This window comes from Tasmannia lanceolata, unplaced genomic scaffold, assembly GCF_043159265.1.
Source record: "Tasmannia lanceolata isolate RefF3 unplaced genomic scaffold, GAP_Taslan_0.1 ptg000007l, whole genome shotgun sequence".
Lineage (NCBI taxonomy): Eukaryota > Viridiplantae > Streptophyta > Magnoliopsida > Canellales > Winteraceae > Tasmannia > Tasmannia lanceolata.
This window is the reverse complement of record NW_027518684.1, coordinates 7,332,600-7,352,118: the sequence shown is the minus strand read 5'-3', so window position 1 is coordinate 7,352,118 and position 19,519 is coordinate 7,332,600. Positions and strand designations below refer to the sequence as shown.

Genomic DNA, 19,519 nt, shown 5'->3' with positions numbered 1-19,519 from the left:
ACATAGATGGGATGTGTACAAAAAATCAGCTCCATAGGATCATCCTAACCCATCCATTTGTGGAGGTCAAAATGGACAGACACTGTTTGTCCACAAATCTGCTCATTTTTGCCCTCCACTTTTGGAGGGGTTAGGATGATTCAATGGAGCTGATTTTTGGTACACACCCTATCTATGATAGGGCCTAGCAAATGAATGCTTTGGATCACCACAAAAAATGTGGGACCCATGTGATTGGGCACTCGAGCGTACCATAAGCCCTGTTTTTCAAATAGGGGAACATATTAATATATAGATCCAGAGTCCCAGAAGGAGAAGAAGCCGAACAACCACTGAAACATAAATCATAAGATGCTTTAGACTAGAAGTACTAAGGACAGCAACAAAAACAGAGGAATAATCAATTTGAATTGATCATGTGCACAAACTATACACCAGATTTTGGTGTATAATATCATCTGTACCGAAATTCCAAATCAATTTTTGGAGTTTAATCCATAGATTAGCATCCAAAGGCACGATTCAATGGTAGAAATGGTTTATACATTGAGTTTTGGTCTATAGTTTACACAAAGGATCATTCCTCTAATTAAGAACAATAATTCTGACTTAACAGCAAACCAAAAATAAGCAGATGGTACCCATGCCCACCCAGGAATGCAAGGTATAGATATGGGGTGTTTCGAGCTTACTGGGGCTTCCACGTGAATGCAAAGATCCCACATCGGAAGATTGATAGGATGTTGAAGGGCTTATATGGGAATGGGCACCCTCCCCTTAACGGCTAGCTTTTGAGGGTGGGTTCTACCCGGGGTTCTTACAAGTGGTATCAGAGCCGGACCGTGGTAACCCCGGTGTGCCTCCGAAGACGAATAAATGATGCTGATGGGCTTATATGAGAATAGGCACCCTCCCCTTATCGGCTAGCTTTTGAGGGTGAGTTCTACCCGGGTCCCTAAAGCGCTCACTATGAAAGTTGCATAAATCCCAAGGATTCTGAGGAGAAAAGCGATTAGATACAGCGTCATGTAAACAATTTCTGCCTCTTCTTGCAATTACAATGCACAAATTACATATGAGTTAGACTTCTAAAGATTGGTTTAGAAGAGCTTGTTTTTTATCTAATACTTGGCTAGGGTTACCAAGCCGAATTAACTTATTTGATATGATAAATAGTTGGATGTGTGGATCAAAAATTAGAGTGCAATTTACATTTTTTATTTTGCAGAACTTCTCCTTCAACAGTTTTGAGCATCTCAGGCTTGTTTGTTTTATCTCTTTTCGTACTCCATTATCTCTACCTTGTTAAATCCAATAATATTCTTCTTCGAGTTAGTTAATGTGAGGTTCTGCATCGGTACTCGACCGCATCGTGTCGAGTTAACTGGGATTTGCTTTGCCCACATTTTAACCTGAATCTACGTTCTGAAACACCGGAACAAATTAACAAAGAAAGGGTCCAAAATTATCATATATATATATATATATATATAGAGGAAAGTGTTTCTACTCGGTCCCCTAGATAAGCTTATCTACTCCTCCCTTTAAAAAAATACAGTGGGCCCACGCTGTTTGGATGATCCAAAGCATTCATTTGATAGGTCTTAATATAGATAGGGTGTGCCCAAAAAATCAGCACCAAAGGGTCATCCTAGCCCTTCGTTTTGTTGGGCACACCGTGTCCAAAATGGACGCATATAAACGTGGACGTTTATATGTGTCCATTCTGGGCACCACAAGGCACTACAAAACGAAGGGCTAGGATGACCCTTTGGTGCTGATTTTTTGGGCACACCCTATCTATGTTAAGACCTATCAAATGAATGCTTTGGATCATCCAAACAGCGTGGGCCCACTGTATTTTTTTAAAGGGAGGAGTAGATAAGCTTATCTAGGGGACCGAGTAGAAACACTTTCCTCATATATATATATATATATATATATATATATAGGGAAAGGTGTGCGTACTCGGTCGAGTAGATAAGCTTATCTACTCGGTCGGGTTAAAAACAGTGGGGGCCCACATTTTTGGGGTGATCCAAACCATTCATTTGAAAGGCCCTTACTTAGATAGGGTGTCCACAAAAAAATCAGCGCCATAGGATCATCCTAACCCATCCAACAGTGGAGGGAAAAATGGGCAGATTTGTGGACAAGCTGTGTTTGTCCATTTTTTCCCATTTTTCCCTCCACTGTTGCATGGGTTAGGATGATCCTATGGGGCTGATTTTTTGTAGACACCCTATCTAGGTAAGGGCCTTTCAAATGAATGGTTTGGATCACCCCAAAAATGTGGGCCCCTACTGTTTTTAACCCGACCGAGTAGATAAGCTTATCTACTCGACCGAGTACACACACCTTTCCCATATATATATATATATATATATAGAGGAAAGTGTCTCTAGTCTCTCCCTTAGATAAGCTTATCTACTCCTCCCTTTAAAAAAACACAGTGGGCCCACGCTGTTTGGATGATCCAAAGCATTCATTTGATAGGTCCTAACATAGATAGGGTGTGCCCAAAAAATCAGCACCAAAGGGTCATCCTAGAACTTCATTTTGTGGGGCACATCGTGTCCAAAATGGACGCATATAAACGTGGACGTTTATATGTGTCCATTCTGGGTACCACAAGGCCCCACAAAACGAAGTTCTAGGATGACTCTTTGGTGCTGATTTTTTGGGCACACCCTATCTATGTTAGGACCTATCAAATGAATGCTTTGGATCATCCAAACAGCGTGGGCCCACTGTGTTTTTTTAAAGGGAGGAGTAGATAAGCTTATCTAGGGGAGAGACTAGAGACACTTTCCTCATATATATATATATATACACATTGAAAAACTTTTGCTACGCTGAGTTAAAATTGGGACCGCAGACCCGGCGGATCGGTTTTGATCCTATGCCAAACTGACATCTCGTCCGTAAGATTATGGCCTACAAAAATAAATAGTTTAGCTTTTCTTGGCGGACTCAATGGTCTAGGATCATCAAATCAAGGCAGGCCGGGGCAAGACTAAAGTGCGAGTAACTAAAATTTGAATCCTCATTAATCAATTGAATTATAGATGAAACAGATATGAAAATGTGGAGAAAATACAATACGATCCTTAGGTGCCATTTGCATATATTTATAGAGGGTTTTACAAGTAGTTAACAGGATAAACATGCTCTAATTAACTGCATATAACTACTTGAATATTCAAGATATGTAACTAAAATAACTTCCTAATCTACCTCTATAATGATCCAATGGTTAGATCCTCCTATATCTGATCTAATAACTTTTTCAGCTAATTTGGATTTGCAGGCCATTTTGCAAAATCTAGAAGAAGCTTGCGCACAAACAAAAAGAGCACTGCCAAAGTCCAAAGGGGTATTTCCGTAAATTGGTGTTTCTCGCCAACTTATCCTAAAATTAAAGTTCAAAAAAGCTTCTCTACGCACTTGTGAAAAAAAAGCAAAAAACACTTATCGTGATGCAAACTTAACTTTTGGAAAAAAAGCGAAAAACATCTATCGTCATCAGACTCTTCTCTTGTCTTCTCTATACATATAAGAATAAAAATATAAATAGCACCTTCTATATAGGCATGGTTTTAAATTTCGACCGAAATCAGAAATTTCGGTCTGCACCTTCTATAGAGGCATGGCTTTAAATTTCGACGGGGGAGACCGACACCGAAATCACCCAAAACCGAAACGGTCATTTATTTCGGCCAAAATTTCGGTTTTTCCGAAATTTGACCCAAAAAATCTATTTTTTAAATATTAATTTAATATTTCACCAAAATTTAATATTGAATTAGGGTTTGGTACCAGATTTCGGTCGAAAATTTGAAATTTCAGGGTCTAAAACCGGTACCGAAACTGAAATTTTAAACCTTGTATATAGGTATTCCATACCAATTCCTTTTTTATTTTATATTTTATGACATGGTTGCTATTTTAAACTATGGAGTATGACCATCGCAGACCGATGTTGCATGAGAGAGCAGCCACATATGCTCACTTTTCAAGAAATTTTGTCTTATTCATCTAATCATCAGAGGTGGCTCTCTAATGCAACAGTCGGCCTGCAAAATGCCTTACTCTATGGTTGCTAGCAAATCTCTTAACTAATTTGTATTTTATTTTTATTTTTCTGATATGGCTGCTATTTTAATCTTGGAAATATTCTCTACCAATTCTACAGGTGGCAAAATTGGCCGAACTGAACCGGAACCGAACCGAAAATTCGGTTTCGGTTTGGTTAAACTAAACCGATTCAAATTTCGGTTTTGTTCGGTTTGGGAATCAAACCGAACTGAAACCGAATATTTCTAATTATTATGAGTAAGGGGTGGCAAAATTGGTGGAACCGAACCGAAAATTCGGTTTTGGTTCGGTTTTAGTTTGGTAAAACCAAACCGATTCAAATTTCGGTTCGGTTTGGGGGTCGAACCGAACCGAGACCGAACCATTGCCACCCCTACCCACCATGTGTGTTGGATGATGATTTCTCCTTTCTCAAGGCAGCACCGAAAATCTAGTTGGTGGGTCCCAAACAAAAATAGATAAGCCCAGAAAATCTAGTTTGTGGGTTCTCCTTTTTCTCCTGATTTTTCCTTTTTTAAAGGCATGAAATAATTAGCTCTAAAAAAAAATCATAGAAAACTGAAGAAAAGGGGCACCACCGAAAAATACATGTAACCGTGTAATCATCGGTTCACGCAAATCACGCCTCTCCTGATCTTTACGTGTGGGACCCACACGGAATCCTATTTCCCCAATTAGTCTGACGTGGAAGGGCCACGTGTAGCTAAGCTGGCAGTCTGATTGGTAGAGAACCTTCTCTTATCCAACAGCACCAGTTTACGGAAATGACCCTTTGGACTTCTGGAGTTGCCTCTCGTTTTCAGCTTTTCTCCACTGGTTAATGTTGACAATCACCCATCGCCCTCTCTCTCTCTCTCTCTCTCTCTGCTTTTCCTAACGAATATTTTGCATATATTTATGGACCATATTTGACAGCTCAATGAGATGGACTAATATTTTGCATCAAAGGGTATAACAAAATTGTTCCCCTTATATGATTATTGGCATTCATGGCCCATGCACAGCATGGGTGTAAAATAGTAGCCCCACCCTATGCATAGGTTTGGGTTAAGATGGTGGACCGCATCCAATATAAAATCTTGGGCCCCACCCATGCTAGGAATGGTCACAAAATGCCGGGTCCCATTCCATAATAATATGGTGTAAAATAGGTGGGACCCATCTTATGCATGAGTTTGTGGAAATGGAGCACCCACCAAATCAAAACATGAGGTGTAAAGCGATAGCCCCATCCCATATTAATTGGTGTAAATGGGTGATCCCACACGTCAGAAAATGGAGCAACTAAGTGGGAGTGGGCCTTCTCGGGGCTGATAAGAATTAAGGACTCTAATGAGGCAGAAGTTAGAGCTATTCTTGAGAGTACTAAATTATTGATAGGTAGAGACCTTGACAACCTTATCGTTGAGGGAGATTGGCTCAATGTAATAAGTTGGTTGGATAGAAGCTAGTTCACCCCACCTTTGAAGATTGGCAAACGGAGAGGTGGACCGTCTAGCTCAGGAAGAAGCATCTAGACCGTCGCTAGAGTTATTCAATTTTTTACAGCCTTGAGCATCTGTATAGATTTTTCTTTACGTCTCTGTATGTTATGATTCCTCGACCGCCTTGTCCATGGTCTTTCTAATAAAATCCCACAATTTACAAAAAAGAGAAAATAAAAAGAAAAAGAAAAAAGGGACATGTCTTGCTCCATTGACACCCCTAGATAAAATACAACACCTGCAAGCCATGATTAAGTAAATATATTTTTCTTTCCTAAAATGCCCCCAACTATACCAAATCAAGTTTTACTCATGCGATTCACATTCTTTCTAACCAATATAAAAGTGTTTCTCGTTATTCACCTGGATTCTTAAAAATTTTCTACAGTGCTTTTTTGAGTAAACAATGAAAACTAACTCTTACATTAGACATGAGACCACTGTCAGTTTGTGTTAAAAGCAAATCAAATAAAATAAACCGACATGTTGGGAAATACCCAAATTTAGACTCTGTTTGTTATGGATTTTGAGAACCGATTGTGAATCCAAAACTAATGACTGATTATTGAAATTATACGGTGCCCAACTGTGAAGTTAGGTGTAGGTAGTACTATAAAAGTACCACCCTTGATATTTGATCCAACCGCAGATGTATGCTTTTCTGCTGTTGGATCAAATATCAAGGGCCGTAGGGATTGAGTCTCTAGCTCAATGGTAAAGCCCGGCCTTCCACCTTGAGGTGAGAGGTTCGATCTCAGCTTACCCACCAAAAAAAATATAAAGGGACACCGCCCAAGCTCTTCACGTCAGGTTTCGTAGTATAAAATCTCCAAAATTAAACATAATTTTGAGTCCAATAATCAGTTTTCGACTCATAATCAGTTCTCATGCTCCAAAGCAAACAGATTCCCAGTCGGAGTTGCAAAATTAAAATTAAAATCAAAATACAGTATAAAAGTATAAAACCATGGTTCCAAACCGCGGGCCCCACTCTTTCTCCCTGAAATGAGAAACGAAACGACGCAGTCTTGGACCGACGTTTGAGATTGTTCCCTTTTTTCCACTTTAACGGCATTGACCGCAAGATTAACGGCGTTAACTCCGCAGTAATTACGGCCCGGCCCATAAATTATGCTACAAGCCCGAACTCAGCCTCTTCTGGCCCCGACAGTAGGGACCATCTCGACCCCCAACGGCTACTTTATGCTGACGTGGCGGAGCAGCTCAGTCACGGACGCTAGCAAATATTCCCTTCCATGTCTTGTCTCGGGCCCATTTTGGATCCACGCGTACTCGGCGATTAATTTGCTGCCTGTTTTCCGGGCCCAAGGCTGCCACCTTGTCCATTCCCGTTGTTGCCGTTAAAAATGCTTAACAGAAAGTCAGACTTTTATGTCCCTAGTTAAAGACAGTAATTGGGCAACACTTCTCCCACTCTTTATGTGACTGAGATTCATATTGATCAGATGATCCTAGGCCCTATAAAGCTCAGCTCACACTGATCGGATTATCACAGGCCACTGATTCATTAAGCTCATTGATTAGATGATCATAAAGCTCACATTGATGGGATGATCCTATGATCTTGATCGTAGCTCAACGGTTGACGCATTGTTTCTCAACCTTTAGGTCTCAGGTTCGATTACGTGTGGAAAGTCATTTATGGATGAGACCAATATCATTTTGGCTATCTCTTGATGCTCTACAAGATCAACGGTCTTGATCTCACGTACAAGCTCTCGCCCTATCCCTATTCTGCCTGTAGGACCCAACTCAACTTTCCTCCTAGTCGTTACATTGTGAGTTCAAGTAGGCCAGCCATTCAGATGAACCTCACTGATATCAACACTATTATATATTTTGATAATGGCCCTACTTTTTTACGTTTCTTTATTGCATGTTGATAGCACGTTGAGTATTGTAACAGCTGTATAAAGATAATTTACAAAGTGTAAAACAGTGAGTAAAGCTTAGTGTATATATCAATCAAATATTGAATTAAATCATCTTAATTTGCTTTTCATTTTTTTCTCTAAATTTCTATAGGTTTGCTAGCGTCCATAGCAAAAGCCATTTCGAAGATGGTACATACTATAACTTATGTAACTCGGGTCGGGCCCCTTCAAATCCGGCTCGACCCGAGATTCATGCGGGCTTTTGAATGCTCAACCCGGCTCGACCCGAAACCCATGAAACCTGAACCCAACCCAGGCTATTTTCGGGTCGGGTCGGGTCGATGCGGGTCGGGTAAAACCCGGCTCGAGTTGCAGGCCATTCAATTTCAATTTTGTAGGGTACGGTTGGTAATTTAAAGATAGAGTAGGGGTTGTTGATATGACTCTCCACTAGCAAAAGCCAAAAAGGAACGGTGTGCGGGGCCGTTACCTAAATCGGCACTTCTACTAGCTTCCCCATTTCTTCTCCGATTTTCTTAATTTTCTTAATTATTATTTGCTAAACAATTAATTTTCATTTAATTTTTGGTATTAATATTAAAAAACACTGTCTCCACCAATTAAAAGGCCTTCGCCTGACTCTATAGATTCGAGCTCTACTTCAACAGAAGAAAAGGATAACAGAAGACTTGAGAAAAGTCCAGAAGAAAAGTTGAAGAAAGAAACAAGAAAAAATGATGGGTTATTTGAGATTTCTAATGGTTTTTGCAACCTTTGTTCTTTCATCTGCAATTCCTCAAAACATGCCAGTTTTATCTTTTGAAGAGGGTTATACCCAACTCTTTGGTGACAGCAATCTCATGCTTCATAGAGATGGAGAAACAGTTCATATCTCCCTTGATGAAAAAACAGGTTCTTTCTTTATTTCTACCCGTCTTTCTTGTTTTCCCTTCATCCTCTTTGCTTCTTTCTTGCATTTCAATTAATTTTATTGAGTTTCTTTTAATACCCAGGTGCTGGATTTGTCTCTCAAGACCTTTACCTTCATGGATTCTTTAGTGCTTCAATAAAATTACCAGCAGATTACACGGCCGGGGTCGTTGTTGCCTTTTATGTGAGCCAATAGTTTTTATACTCAATCTTTTACTAACCCAAATCTTTATTTACTTATTTCCATTCTTATCATAACATCTTTCGAATTCCACTTGTTAGCTTAATGAAGAATTCCAAACTAAGGTTTTAAATTTTCGTTTTGGTCACCACCGAAATCGAAATATTTTGGTTTTGGAAGAAATCTCAGCTGAAATCTTGTAAAATTCCCTGGAAAAATTCGGTATTTTTAAAATTTTGGTAGAAATATCTAAAATTTCGGTGGGAATCTTGTAAATAGGCATGAAAACGAAATTTCGGTTGAAATTCAGCTAAATCTTGTAAAAAAAACAGTTCAATGTGTATTTAATTTGTTTCGGTCTTGGCTGAAACTGAAATATATCCGCTGATTGTTCCAGACCAAATTTTAAACCATGTTCAAAACTCGAAATTGTGTCTTTGCACTCGAAGGAGTACTGACCCTTCCCTCGAAGTGGGTCAAGAGGCCTATCTTTACTCTAAGAAAATCAATCATGCACGTTGCAAACCGTTTTGGGTTAGTAATACAATTCCATGTCCCTTTTTTTTTCACACAGATGTCTAATGGTGATATATTTGAAAAGACTCACGACGAATTAGATTTTGAATTTTTGGGGAATATTCGAGGGAAGGAATGGCGGATACAAACGAATGTTTATGGCAACGGCAGTATTGGGATTGGAAGGGAAGAGAGATATGGCCTATGGTTTGACCCTTCTGAAGATTTTCATAAGTACAGCATCCTCTGGACTGATAATCAGATCATGTAAGATTTATAAACGAATTAGGCTCTTTTGAATTTTTTTTTTTTTTTTTTTTTCCATTTTCTGTTTTTTTATTTGGAGAAATGATTTGCATGGTTTTGGGGCTCTTTGAAAAAAAATATCCCTCTTAAGTAGAAATAGATTGTTTCTTTGATTTCAACCAAAGTTTAGCTCTATTTTTTATTATATATCTCAACTACAGGCTACAGCTATGCTTTTTCCTTTCTTGTCAATGCTTATTATTTCAGAGAATAAAGAAGAAAACCTTTTGTGGTCTTTTAAATAAATAAATGGGTTCTCCTTTTTAATATTTTATTGGATTTTTTGTCCGAAATCAGAGCTTTCTTTTTGTCCTTTGGAAGAATTTAGCTTACAAAGTTAAGAAGTAATATTCAGAAATGTATTTTTTTTCCCTCTACCCTTTGGTTTATCCTATTGATGGATTCTAAATACAAGTATTAAATACTATTTGTAACTGTTGTTTTTTTCCTCTACACTTTACTGTTGAATGTATACAGAAGTAATAGCTCTGTTTAGTTAGGAGTTAGATTACTTCGATTTCTGTTAAAAATGTCAGTTTCCAATTTTTTGGTTTCAATGGTAAACAGAGGTAGCTATAGCTTCCATCTTTAGAGAATTGCCTCTGTTTGATGCTGCAACATACCCTTTTCTTCTTCTTATCTCACAAATTAAGAGGTGATTTTTCCCATCTATTAATGCAATTCACTGACTTTTGTTCTTTTTTATTTTTTGCAGATTTTATGTTGATGATATCCCCATTAGAGAAATCATAAGAACAGAAGCAATGGGTGGTGACTTCCCCTCTAAGCCCATGTCATTGTATGCCACAATATGGGATGGTTCCAATTGGGCCACTTCAGGTGGTCGATATAAGGTCAATTACAAATATGCCCCTTACATTGCTGAATTTTCCAATCTTGTCCTGCACGGCTGTGCCGTCGATCCCCTAGAACAGTCTCCAAAATGTGACAATGGTGACATCCAAGCCATCAATTCCTTATCCAAAAGCGCCGAAATATCACCAGATCAAAGATCAAAGATGGAGAAATTCAGGAAGAAATACATGACATATACGTACTGTTATGATCGCGCCCGTTACCCCACGCCCCAACCCGAATGTGTCATCGACCCACATGAAGCTGAACAGTTCCAAGGCACCGGCACAGTGAAATTTGGCGGTCACCGCCACCATGGAAAGCGGCACCACCGGAGTCCCGGCCGGGGAGCAGAGGCCACCCTCTGAGGTTTAATCTGTGATTTCACTATATCCACATGGACTTTTGTTATTTATTTTGATTTTTTTTTTCTATTTTTATATTTTGTTGAGGTGGTGTGGTGTGTAGATAAATTGTTGGTTGGTGATGTACACATGTATTAGGTATATAGACTTTTATGTGGGTATAATAATTCGTTCCTTGTCCAGTGATGTTTCTTTTCCTCGTATAATTGACACTTTGCTAGGGCCATGTTTCTACACATGCCATGGATTCTTTAATGCAGGGGTGAGACTGTTAGAGAGAGGCTTTCTTGATTCTGTTGTGGAGATGGGTGGCAGGATATAGGCCTTTGATTAGACTTGACGGGATATGGATGAAGTTAGTGGTGGTGGAGGTGATGAGGGGCAGTTGGAACTTGAGAGAGGATGAGGTTGTCGGGGTTTTATTTTATGTGGAGTAGTGAGATGGCATGCATGTGGGGAGAGAGAAAAAGATAAATAGAAAATTGGATTTTGTAGAGACAGGAGATCTTCATAATTTCAATTTTTTTTAAAAAATGAGGTCACAAGGCTCGCTTTATATAATCAAGTTGGATTCTTGAAAGTAAATAGGTAAATGAACTCAATAATACAGAAGGCCCCACAAAATGATGAACACTGGTTTAGTGTCATGTGGAATTGTGTCTGGTGCAATCTGCAGCATGCAAAGAGTTATTATGAGTGTTTGGATTTGGACACTTGTAATAATATTTTAATCAATTCTCAAATTTTAAATTTTTACATTTATGACAAGTAATATATTAAAAATTTCAACAAATTTAGTAGATATAAAGTTTTATTTTTATTTAAGAAACTAATTACTATGATGGGTAAAACTCAAAACATGAATATAAAGTTAGGGCGGTTATAAATCGACTCCCCAAATGGATAAATTGACTCCCCATGTGTCTATCTCTCCTCTTTCTCTCTCTAACCTAGAGGAGAGAGAAAGACATATGGGGAGTCGATTTATCACTCCCCTAAAGGTATGGTGGTACTAATAGAAAAACAGATAAAAAGAGATCTATTTTGAAGGATTCATGTAAAAAGGTCGATATGTTACAAACATAACTCATGGTCATGTTGACACATGGCTTGTTTCCGAATTTTCATACTACGGGTTTCTCATGGTAGCATTTCCTTTTGAAACATTTAGTAGGCAACTTAACACAAATCTAATTGATACCCCAGATAGTGTCATGTAGTGACGGCAGGAACATGGCATGGTTTACACTCCAGGCAATGAAATCGACCTTTGCCCTCCATTTCGAAGAGAAATTTCCACTTGCAGAACCTTTTATCAAATAATTTTTGCAACATGCATACAGAAATGGGTTTCCCAAGGAAGATTTGGATCTTACGGGAGTTTACTAATCAATCCATATCAGTAGTTACTGATACGTAAATGGCCGAATACATCTTCTCGTAGGCTGATCAAAATTTGCTCTCTTTTCTCACTCTTGCTAATGGGGTCCTAACTAGAAGTCTAGAATAGAAGCATGTCTCGGACTCAAGAGGCAAAGAATACTATTTTAGTCAGAGTTGTTGCAATCTTATGAATAGTCTTCAGTTTTCTTCTCTTGATCAATCTTTATCTCAGATATGGACTACAGAAGTTAGACTTGTTGAAAAGAGCAAGGGATTTAAATAATTCAAACCCATTTGTTGCTAGTTCTATATGGGTTATGTCAACATGAACATGTGATTCCATGCTGAAGAACATGGTAATTGGAAATGATCAAAGCAACTTATTTTTCATGATATATAAAAGATTACATATGTTGACTGTCAGCCCGTGCATAACATTAAAGAATACAAAGACATTAAAGTGAAGAGGTAATTGCTAGGGTCCATCGCAAAAGGCATTTCGCAGCTGGTCTGTCGCATTTCAAACCAGCCACCTCGTGAATGGAGACAACAGCTTTTGTCTCCACTCACGAGGTGGCTGGTCTGATATGTGACAGACCAGCCGTGAAATGCCTTTTGCGATGGACCCTAGCAAATCCCAAGTGAATAACTATGAATTCAATTTATGTTCTAAACAACAATAAATATGTCCACAGCATGATAAATAATTAAATCGGAGATTTCTTGGAATTGTAGTACTTTTTAGTATCCAACCTTCACCACATTACTGAAATTTTGCCTCCATTCATTCAATTACGTTGATAAAGAACTGACTTCCCTGCAATTGAAGGAAATATAGATTAACCAACATGGAGAAGTGGCAGAGACCTAATGACAAGGTAAACAGACATGATTGACCAACAATCCAAGTCATCCGATGACTGATGAATAATCAACATGACATGAAGCTACACAAAAATATTCAAACGGGAAGATAAATTCCATCTGCACTAAATGCCTAGTGATCCATTTATCCACAGTGAATCTAAAATAGGAAGACTCAAACATCTTTCACATTGCAAGGATGACAAAGAATTATTATTATTATTATTTTGAATGGTCAAGGGTGAGAAAGAACTAGTGTCAAATAAGCAGAAATGATGAAATTCCAAACAAACAAAAAAGCATCAACATATGTTCTCTCTCTAAGTGAATTGTTGCACATCATGTCATGTTGGCAAAGTTAAGTGTCCTTCAGAAATTTGCTTTGATGCCAATAATAGGGTTCAAGTGGATAAAATACACTGAAACTAGTGCAAGATAAATGCGAGCACCAAGGATCCACCTGTAAAGATACAGTTACACATCTCGATTTGCGTTTAGCAATTTATGGCAAAGATGGGCCTGCTCCTAGATCAATTTGTAAAGATTGATAACATTCAGGAAGCGAACGAGTTCTGCACACAAAAAGAAGGCGTAATTTTTTTATGGTAAAAAAAGAAGGCATAATTGCGTAAAGCATATGTGAAGAACAAAAAAAACTGTGCCTGAGTCACTGGTTGAAAGTTTCAGAAAATGAGGACAGAAGCGTAATGTGTCAAAATGTAAGCATATACACCGCACTACTGACAATCCCGACCAGAAAGCCTCAAGTCCAACTTTTTCTTTTTAGTTCCTCACAAAGCGGTCTAACGACAACCAGTCCACACTCCACACCATCAACATACAACCCTGTTCACACCATCAACATGAAACAGTTGGCATTGCAACATAAAACAATTCACCCATCAATCATCAGAGCCTGACTGAAATATTGTTTGGAACCAAAATATACTAAGGTCTTCCCCTCTTACTATATCACAAACATCACCTTCCAGGCATTAAAACAAAACTTCACACATTGTAGAAGTTTTTGATAAGTCAAAACAAGAACAAAGAATCCTAGATTGACATTGATCCAACTAGCAAGAACAATAAGGAAACTCAACTAATCATAATGTACAATCTAAAAGATCGCACACGTCAACTCCATGAGAGAAAGAGGATCCGCACGGATACAATGAATAGAATTACAGGTAGAAAGATGCCCAATACTGGTATTCTTCTTACATGTCCATCGATTGAACAGGATTAATCTCCAACAATCGAACAAGAGGGAAACCCATTATTATTAATATATCTGGTAGGGGTCTGCCTAACCCCAGCTTACCAATCAAAAAAAAGAAGAAGAGGGAAATCCATTGATTGCTTCACAGCTTTGGCACCGTCGACCAACAATCCAAGATGTCAAGTAGTTTTGATGGGAACACCCAAGCCATTCCAAACCTACCCAATATTCTACTCCACAACTCCTGAGCCAGTCTGCAAAGTATGAATATGTGATCCACTGATTCCCCTGCCAAAGTACCCATAAGGGTTGATTTTTAAAGGATGCTTATTCAGCATGCTATCTACAAATGTCTCATAAATAAACGTAAGTAAAGGTCGATACAGAAATTTCAAGGGAGAAGACAAGCACTTCTAGAGCCCTCTTATGCATGGTTAAGATTATTGTGTGTTTTGCAGCCATTGTATCAAGAAATGCTGAAAGACTAGGTAAGAGCAACTACTCGGTGAGACATTGTACTGGCCACTTGCGGGAACAATCAAGCATACATTAAGCATAACCACAAAATATGAAGAATTGATGTTGAGAAACAGCGAGAAAAGTGGATAGCAGCTACACGTTATTCCACTATTATAGCTGATTGGCAATGTTAGGTTTTATTTTTCTATTACTGGTGGGATGCCACTGTACATATAAATATTTTTTTTCCTCTCTCGCAAAATAACCAAAAGACACCAGCTTGTCACGGGTTTGGAACTCAACTAGTTCGCTTCCTTCACAACATAAATTCTGAAGTTCCCAAAGAAAACAGATAGCACTCAAAAAACAGTTAGACTCTAATAATGTGAAGAGTTAGGGGAGAAGAAAATCATGAAATAAAGGAAAATACATTACGCAATTGATTATATAGCTAATCATGAAAGTACAGGAGCTTGACATTAAGCATCACATAAGCATACTATGACAAAAGGTGTTAAACCAGAAATAGTTGAAGGAATAAAGCCTTACTTTGACAAACCTGAAAACAAACCATCTTCCCTAAGCCCTGGATTTTCAAGGTTTCTGATTTGTTGTTGTTGTTTTTTCAATGACAGCAAATTTCATTATATAAAAGGACCGAGGTGGTTGAGTACAATTAAAAAGACAACAAAAAGATGGATAAATCTACAACGAGAGAAAGAAATCATGGAGGGAGAGAATCAAACAAAGCGAAGACTTCTTTAGAAACTCCTTCTCTAGCTAGGCTATCGACACCTTGTTGGTAGAGCGACGAACATATTGAAATTCCATAGAAAGAGAAGCCTTCTAATCAAATATTTCATCGAAGAGTCTATCGAACCTCCGGGGGTGTTTCTATGATACATTGTGCCACCTTATAACGTTCAAGGAATCCCCTTCAACTACCACGTTTTCCACCCGATCCCACACCAAAATTTTAAGAACTTGGTGGACAGCTCGTACCTCGGCCTCCGTAGCATCCGCTACATCAATGTGGCCTGCAGCCCTCCCCAAACTCATTTCTAAGAACTCTGCCAATCCTAGCCAGACCGGGGTTTCCCAAGCTAGATCCATCATAATTAAACTTGACATAACCCAATTGTGGGAGAGCCCACTCTTGAGCAACTTTTTGCTTATTCTCTGAATAGAAACACACTTCTCTCCAACCTGCCAAAGATCATAGGCAGATACAAAATTCAAGCAAGGGATAGCTTTCACCTATGAAATCGTCAACACGATTACTTTGATAAATAGGAAAGCAGAGCTTTTAGAGATCCATTTAAAAACTCTAGCATTCCTTTCTTTCCAAAGTACCTAAATGATGGCTAAGAAAGAGACATTCCATAAGATTTTTACTTTTTTCCTCCATGGAACTAGAGACCAACCCTGAAATAGATCAATAAGCTTTTCTGGGAAATCCCCACAAATATCAAATCTGTTTAGAAGTTTAGTCCATACTTACCTGCAACTTTGCAGTGCATAAGTAAATGTTTCACAGTTTCTCCTGCCTCAATGCATAGAGAGAAATGCTCTACAATGAGAATCTCCCTCCTTCGAAGGAAATCCACCGTTTGAATCCTTTGACGCAAAGCCGCCCAAGCAAAGGTATGTGCTCTTGGTGGAGCCAATATGAGAAAGTTGAGAAGATTGGAGAAGGGAGTTATGGTGTTGTCTACAAGGCTCGTGATCGCGTGACAAATGAGACAATTGCATTGAAGAAGATCTGCCCGGAGCAGGAGGATGAGGGAGTGCCAAGCACGGCGATTAGAGATCTCTCTCTCTCTTGAAGGAGATGTAGCATGGCAACATAGTCAGGTTGCAAGATGTTTTTGTTGTTGTTGTTAAGTCAGGTTGCAAGATGTGGTGCACGGTGATAAACGCTTGTATTTGGTTTTTGAGTATTTGGACCTGGACTTGAAGAAGCACATGGATTCTTGTCCAGAATTTGCCTAGGATCCAGAATAATAATAAAAACATTTCTGTATCAGATTCTTCGTGGTATCGCTTACTGCCATTCTCATTCACCGAGATTTGAAGCCTCAGAATTTGCTGATAGATCGCCGCACAAACGCATTGAAGCTTGCAGACTTTGGGCTGGCCAGGGCATTTGGTATTCCAGTTCAGACATTTACTCATGAGGTGGTAACGCTATAGTACAGAGCACCTGAAATCCTCCTTGGATCCCGGCATTATTCCACTCGAATTGATGTCTGGCCAGTTGGCTGTGTTTTTGCTGAAATGGTTAGCCAGCAACCACTGTTTCCAGGGGATTCCAAGATTTATCAGTTGTTTATGATTTTCAGAATTTTGGGTACACCAAATGAAGAAACTTGTCTAGGGGTGACTTCCTAACCCGATTTTAAGTCCGCCTTTCCCAAGTGGCCTCCTAAGGCTTTGGCAACTGTCGTCCCAAATCTTGATCTTCTTTCTAAAATGCTTTGCTTGAAACCAAGTAGAAGAATTACGGCCAAGAACGCACTTAAGCACGAATACTTGAGGGATCTTGGCGGAGTACATGGATGAGAAGCAGCTCATGGGTTTGAATATGTCTGAAAGGTGATGTGATTTTTGTGTGTTCTTTTTTTTTTCCTGTCTTGATCTGGTTCTTGTGGGAATTGGTGGTTGGGTTTGCTACTTTAAGATTGCTTGAAAATGACTCTCTTTCATGTCTTCAAAAAAAGAAAAAAAAAGAAGAAAAAGGAAACAAACCATCTTCCCCCTTTTCATCATAACACGGTAACTTTTTCCATGCATAACAGCAAAGGAGAACACACAATTTTTCCTGTAAACCAATAAGGCACTTCATTAAAGGTATACCAAGGCCGAGCTCCAAAACGGATTGTAATGAAAATCCAGAATCTTGAAGCGTACCTAGAAATAGGAGGCATAAGACACTCAATAGTTCTGATTGATACAAAGAAGTAATCAGAAGCTGCAGAGAAAACTCTCACCATGCCCTTGGGAGATAAGTATTCCTCTTGGACTTCTCCTGGAAACAAACAGCATAATTAAGTAAATGTAGAGAGTAATGCAACTCTAATAAACACCGCGATTGATGTAAAAAAAGAAAAGAAAGATTAGAAGCTCATACATTTCTCCCTTTTTTTCTCATTTTAACAATGCTTCAAAAAAACAAAAAAAAAACACACACACACGCACACACAGGACCTAGGAAAGCATCAAAAGAATAAATGAGGAAAAATAAAGCAACAAACGAGGAAAAATCTGATTCGAATTTGATAGGTGAAAACAAAACAAAAAAACTCTCACACAATATTGTGATTTCCGAATCCGAGCACATGATCTTGTTAGGGTTAGGTGACATAAAACCTTGTTTCGAACTCGTTATACAAGAAAAATGTGTGAACATTGAGAAATCTATCTATCTATCGATGGGGTTTTTACTATTCATGAGGCACGTATGTAGACCTGGCAAACGGGTGGGTCGGGCCGGGTCAACCCGCGGGTGATGCGGGTGCGGGTCACACGGTGCGGGTCAGAATTTAGGTGGCCTGCGGGTGGGCCCGGTCAACTTGCGGGTCACCCGCAAATTCAAACAGTTGTTTATTTTGGGAAATGTTATCACTGGATTTTGATGAGGGCGGTATGGCCAGCACCGTGGGATGATCCAAACCGTCCATTAGATGGCCCACAGGCTAAATAGGTGTTGCCCCGAAAATCATTTCAATAGGTTGATCCTAACCCTCCGATCTATAGAGGGTTAAGATCAAGTGATCAACCCTCTAACATTCAAATCAGAGGGTTAGGATCAACCTATGGTGCTAGCCATAACCTATTCAGGCATCAAACCCTTAAAAAATAGATTAGCATGACAAAATCATCATCTTTTGCATTAGAAAAAAAAGACATCTAACTAGATTAGCATAACAAAATCACCACCCTTAAAAAAGCCAAGTGACCAGCCGGTGCCCGCGGGTGGACCCGACCCGACCCGACCTGTGTTTTTGCGGGTTGGGTCACCCACGGGTTAGTTTTGACGGGTCACTAAAACTCAGACCTGTGCCCGCAAATTTGCGGGCGGGTTGGGTCGACCCGCGGGCACGGGTCGCGTTTGCCAGGTCTACACGTATGTGAGTAAAAAAGGGAAATAATATCACCACGGATAAAATCACCCCCCTCCTTCGTTAAATTTTAAAGGCACTGAAAACGTTATAGGGGATAAATTTATCCTCAAGCAAAAAAACGTTGGGGGATGATTTAACCTATGCAGGATGGGACATGAGGCCTACATTTCGAGATATGATGATCCAAACCGTCCATTTTATGAGCCACGTTGTAAATGGGTTTGTTCCCCAAAAATCATTTCCATAGGTTATTACTAGCCATCCGATCTATAGAGGAACCGCTTATTTTGGAAACATATATAGATCGCACTGGTTGGGATCATCCTATGGAGATGAATTTTGGGGCACAACCTATTTACGTTTTGCCACATGAAATGTATGGTTTGGATCATCCTATGGTGTACACCGTACAATACATTTTGGTACAATACATTTTGAAAAATACTAGACTATACGTGCTTTCACCATATAAAAACAACCTCTTACATTTCGGATGGAAATCTCCTTGCTTGATTCACCCACCGTTAGGGTGCAACTCGGGTCGGGTTCAACCCGAAAAAGGTTAGGTCGGGTTGGGTGTCTTTTGAGTCGGGTTTAGGTGGGGTGTTCTCAACCCGAGTTGAGTTTGGGTCGGGTTCAGGTTGACGCCTTGGGCAACCTGACCCGAGTGAAACCCGACTTTTTTTTTTTTTTTTTTTATCATTTTTTGTGGAAAATTTTATCAGCACAACGATATTTTGATATTTGCACAAACCAAGGTGTCTTTCCTTCTTTAATTGGATTGTGATCACTTTTCAGGAAATGTAATAACCTTTTGATGGCCCTTTAAATACTAAA

At 39.2% G+C, this 19,519-nt stretch overlaps 1 protein-coding gene, 1 long non-coding RNA gene and 1 pseudogene across 5 annotated transcripts; 2 read left to right on the top strand and 1 right to left on the bottom strand.

The window, feature by feature from the left end:
- Nucleotides 1-8,100: 8,100 nt before the first annotated feature.
- On the top strand, nt 8,101-10,812 carry LOC143881674 (putative xyloglucan endotransglucosylase/hydrolase protein 27). The gene is made up of 4 exons (XM_077384908.1): nt 8,101-8,389; nt 8,491-8,591; nt 9,163-9,371; nt 10,126-10,812. The coding sequence occupies exons 1-4, from the start codon at nt 8,212-8,214 to the stop codon at nt 10,631-10,633; spliced, it is 996 nt and encodes a 331-aa protein (XP_077241023.1). The 5' UTR covers nt 8,101-8,211; the 3' UTR covers nt 10,634-10,812.
- A 1,767-nt stretch (nt 10,813-12,579) lies between these two features.
- LOC143881673 (uncharacterized) lies at nt 12,580-17,984 on the bottom strand. Of its 4 annotated transcripts, none has more exons than XR_013251981.1 (6): nt 17,868-17,984; nt 17,469-17,586; nt 14,202-17,379; nt 13,540-13,723; nt 13,338-13,449; nt 12,580-12,830 (listed from the first exon to the last, which is right to left on the bottom strand). It is a non-coding gene; the product is annotated as an uncharacterized LOC143881673 (long non-coding RNA). The 4 variants fall into 4 exon arrangements; XR_013251982.1 differs by having other exon boundaries at nt 13,540-14,387; nt 16,060-17,379; XR_013251983.1 differs by having other exon boundaries at nt 13,540-14,387; nt 17,307-17,379.
- LOC143881672 (cell division control protein 2 homolog A-like) lies at nt 16,146-17,277 on the top strand (annotated as a pseudogene).
- Nucleotides 17,985-19,519: the final 1,535 nt, after the last annotated feature.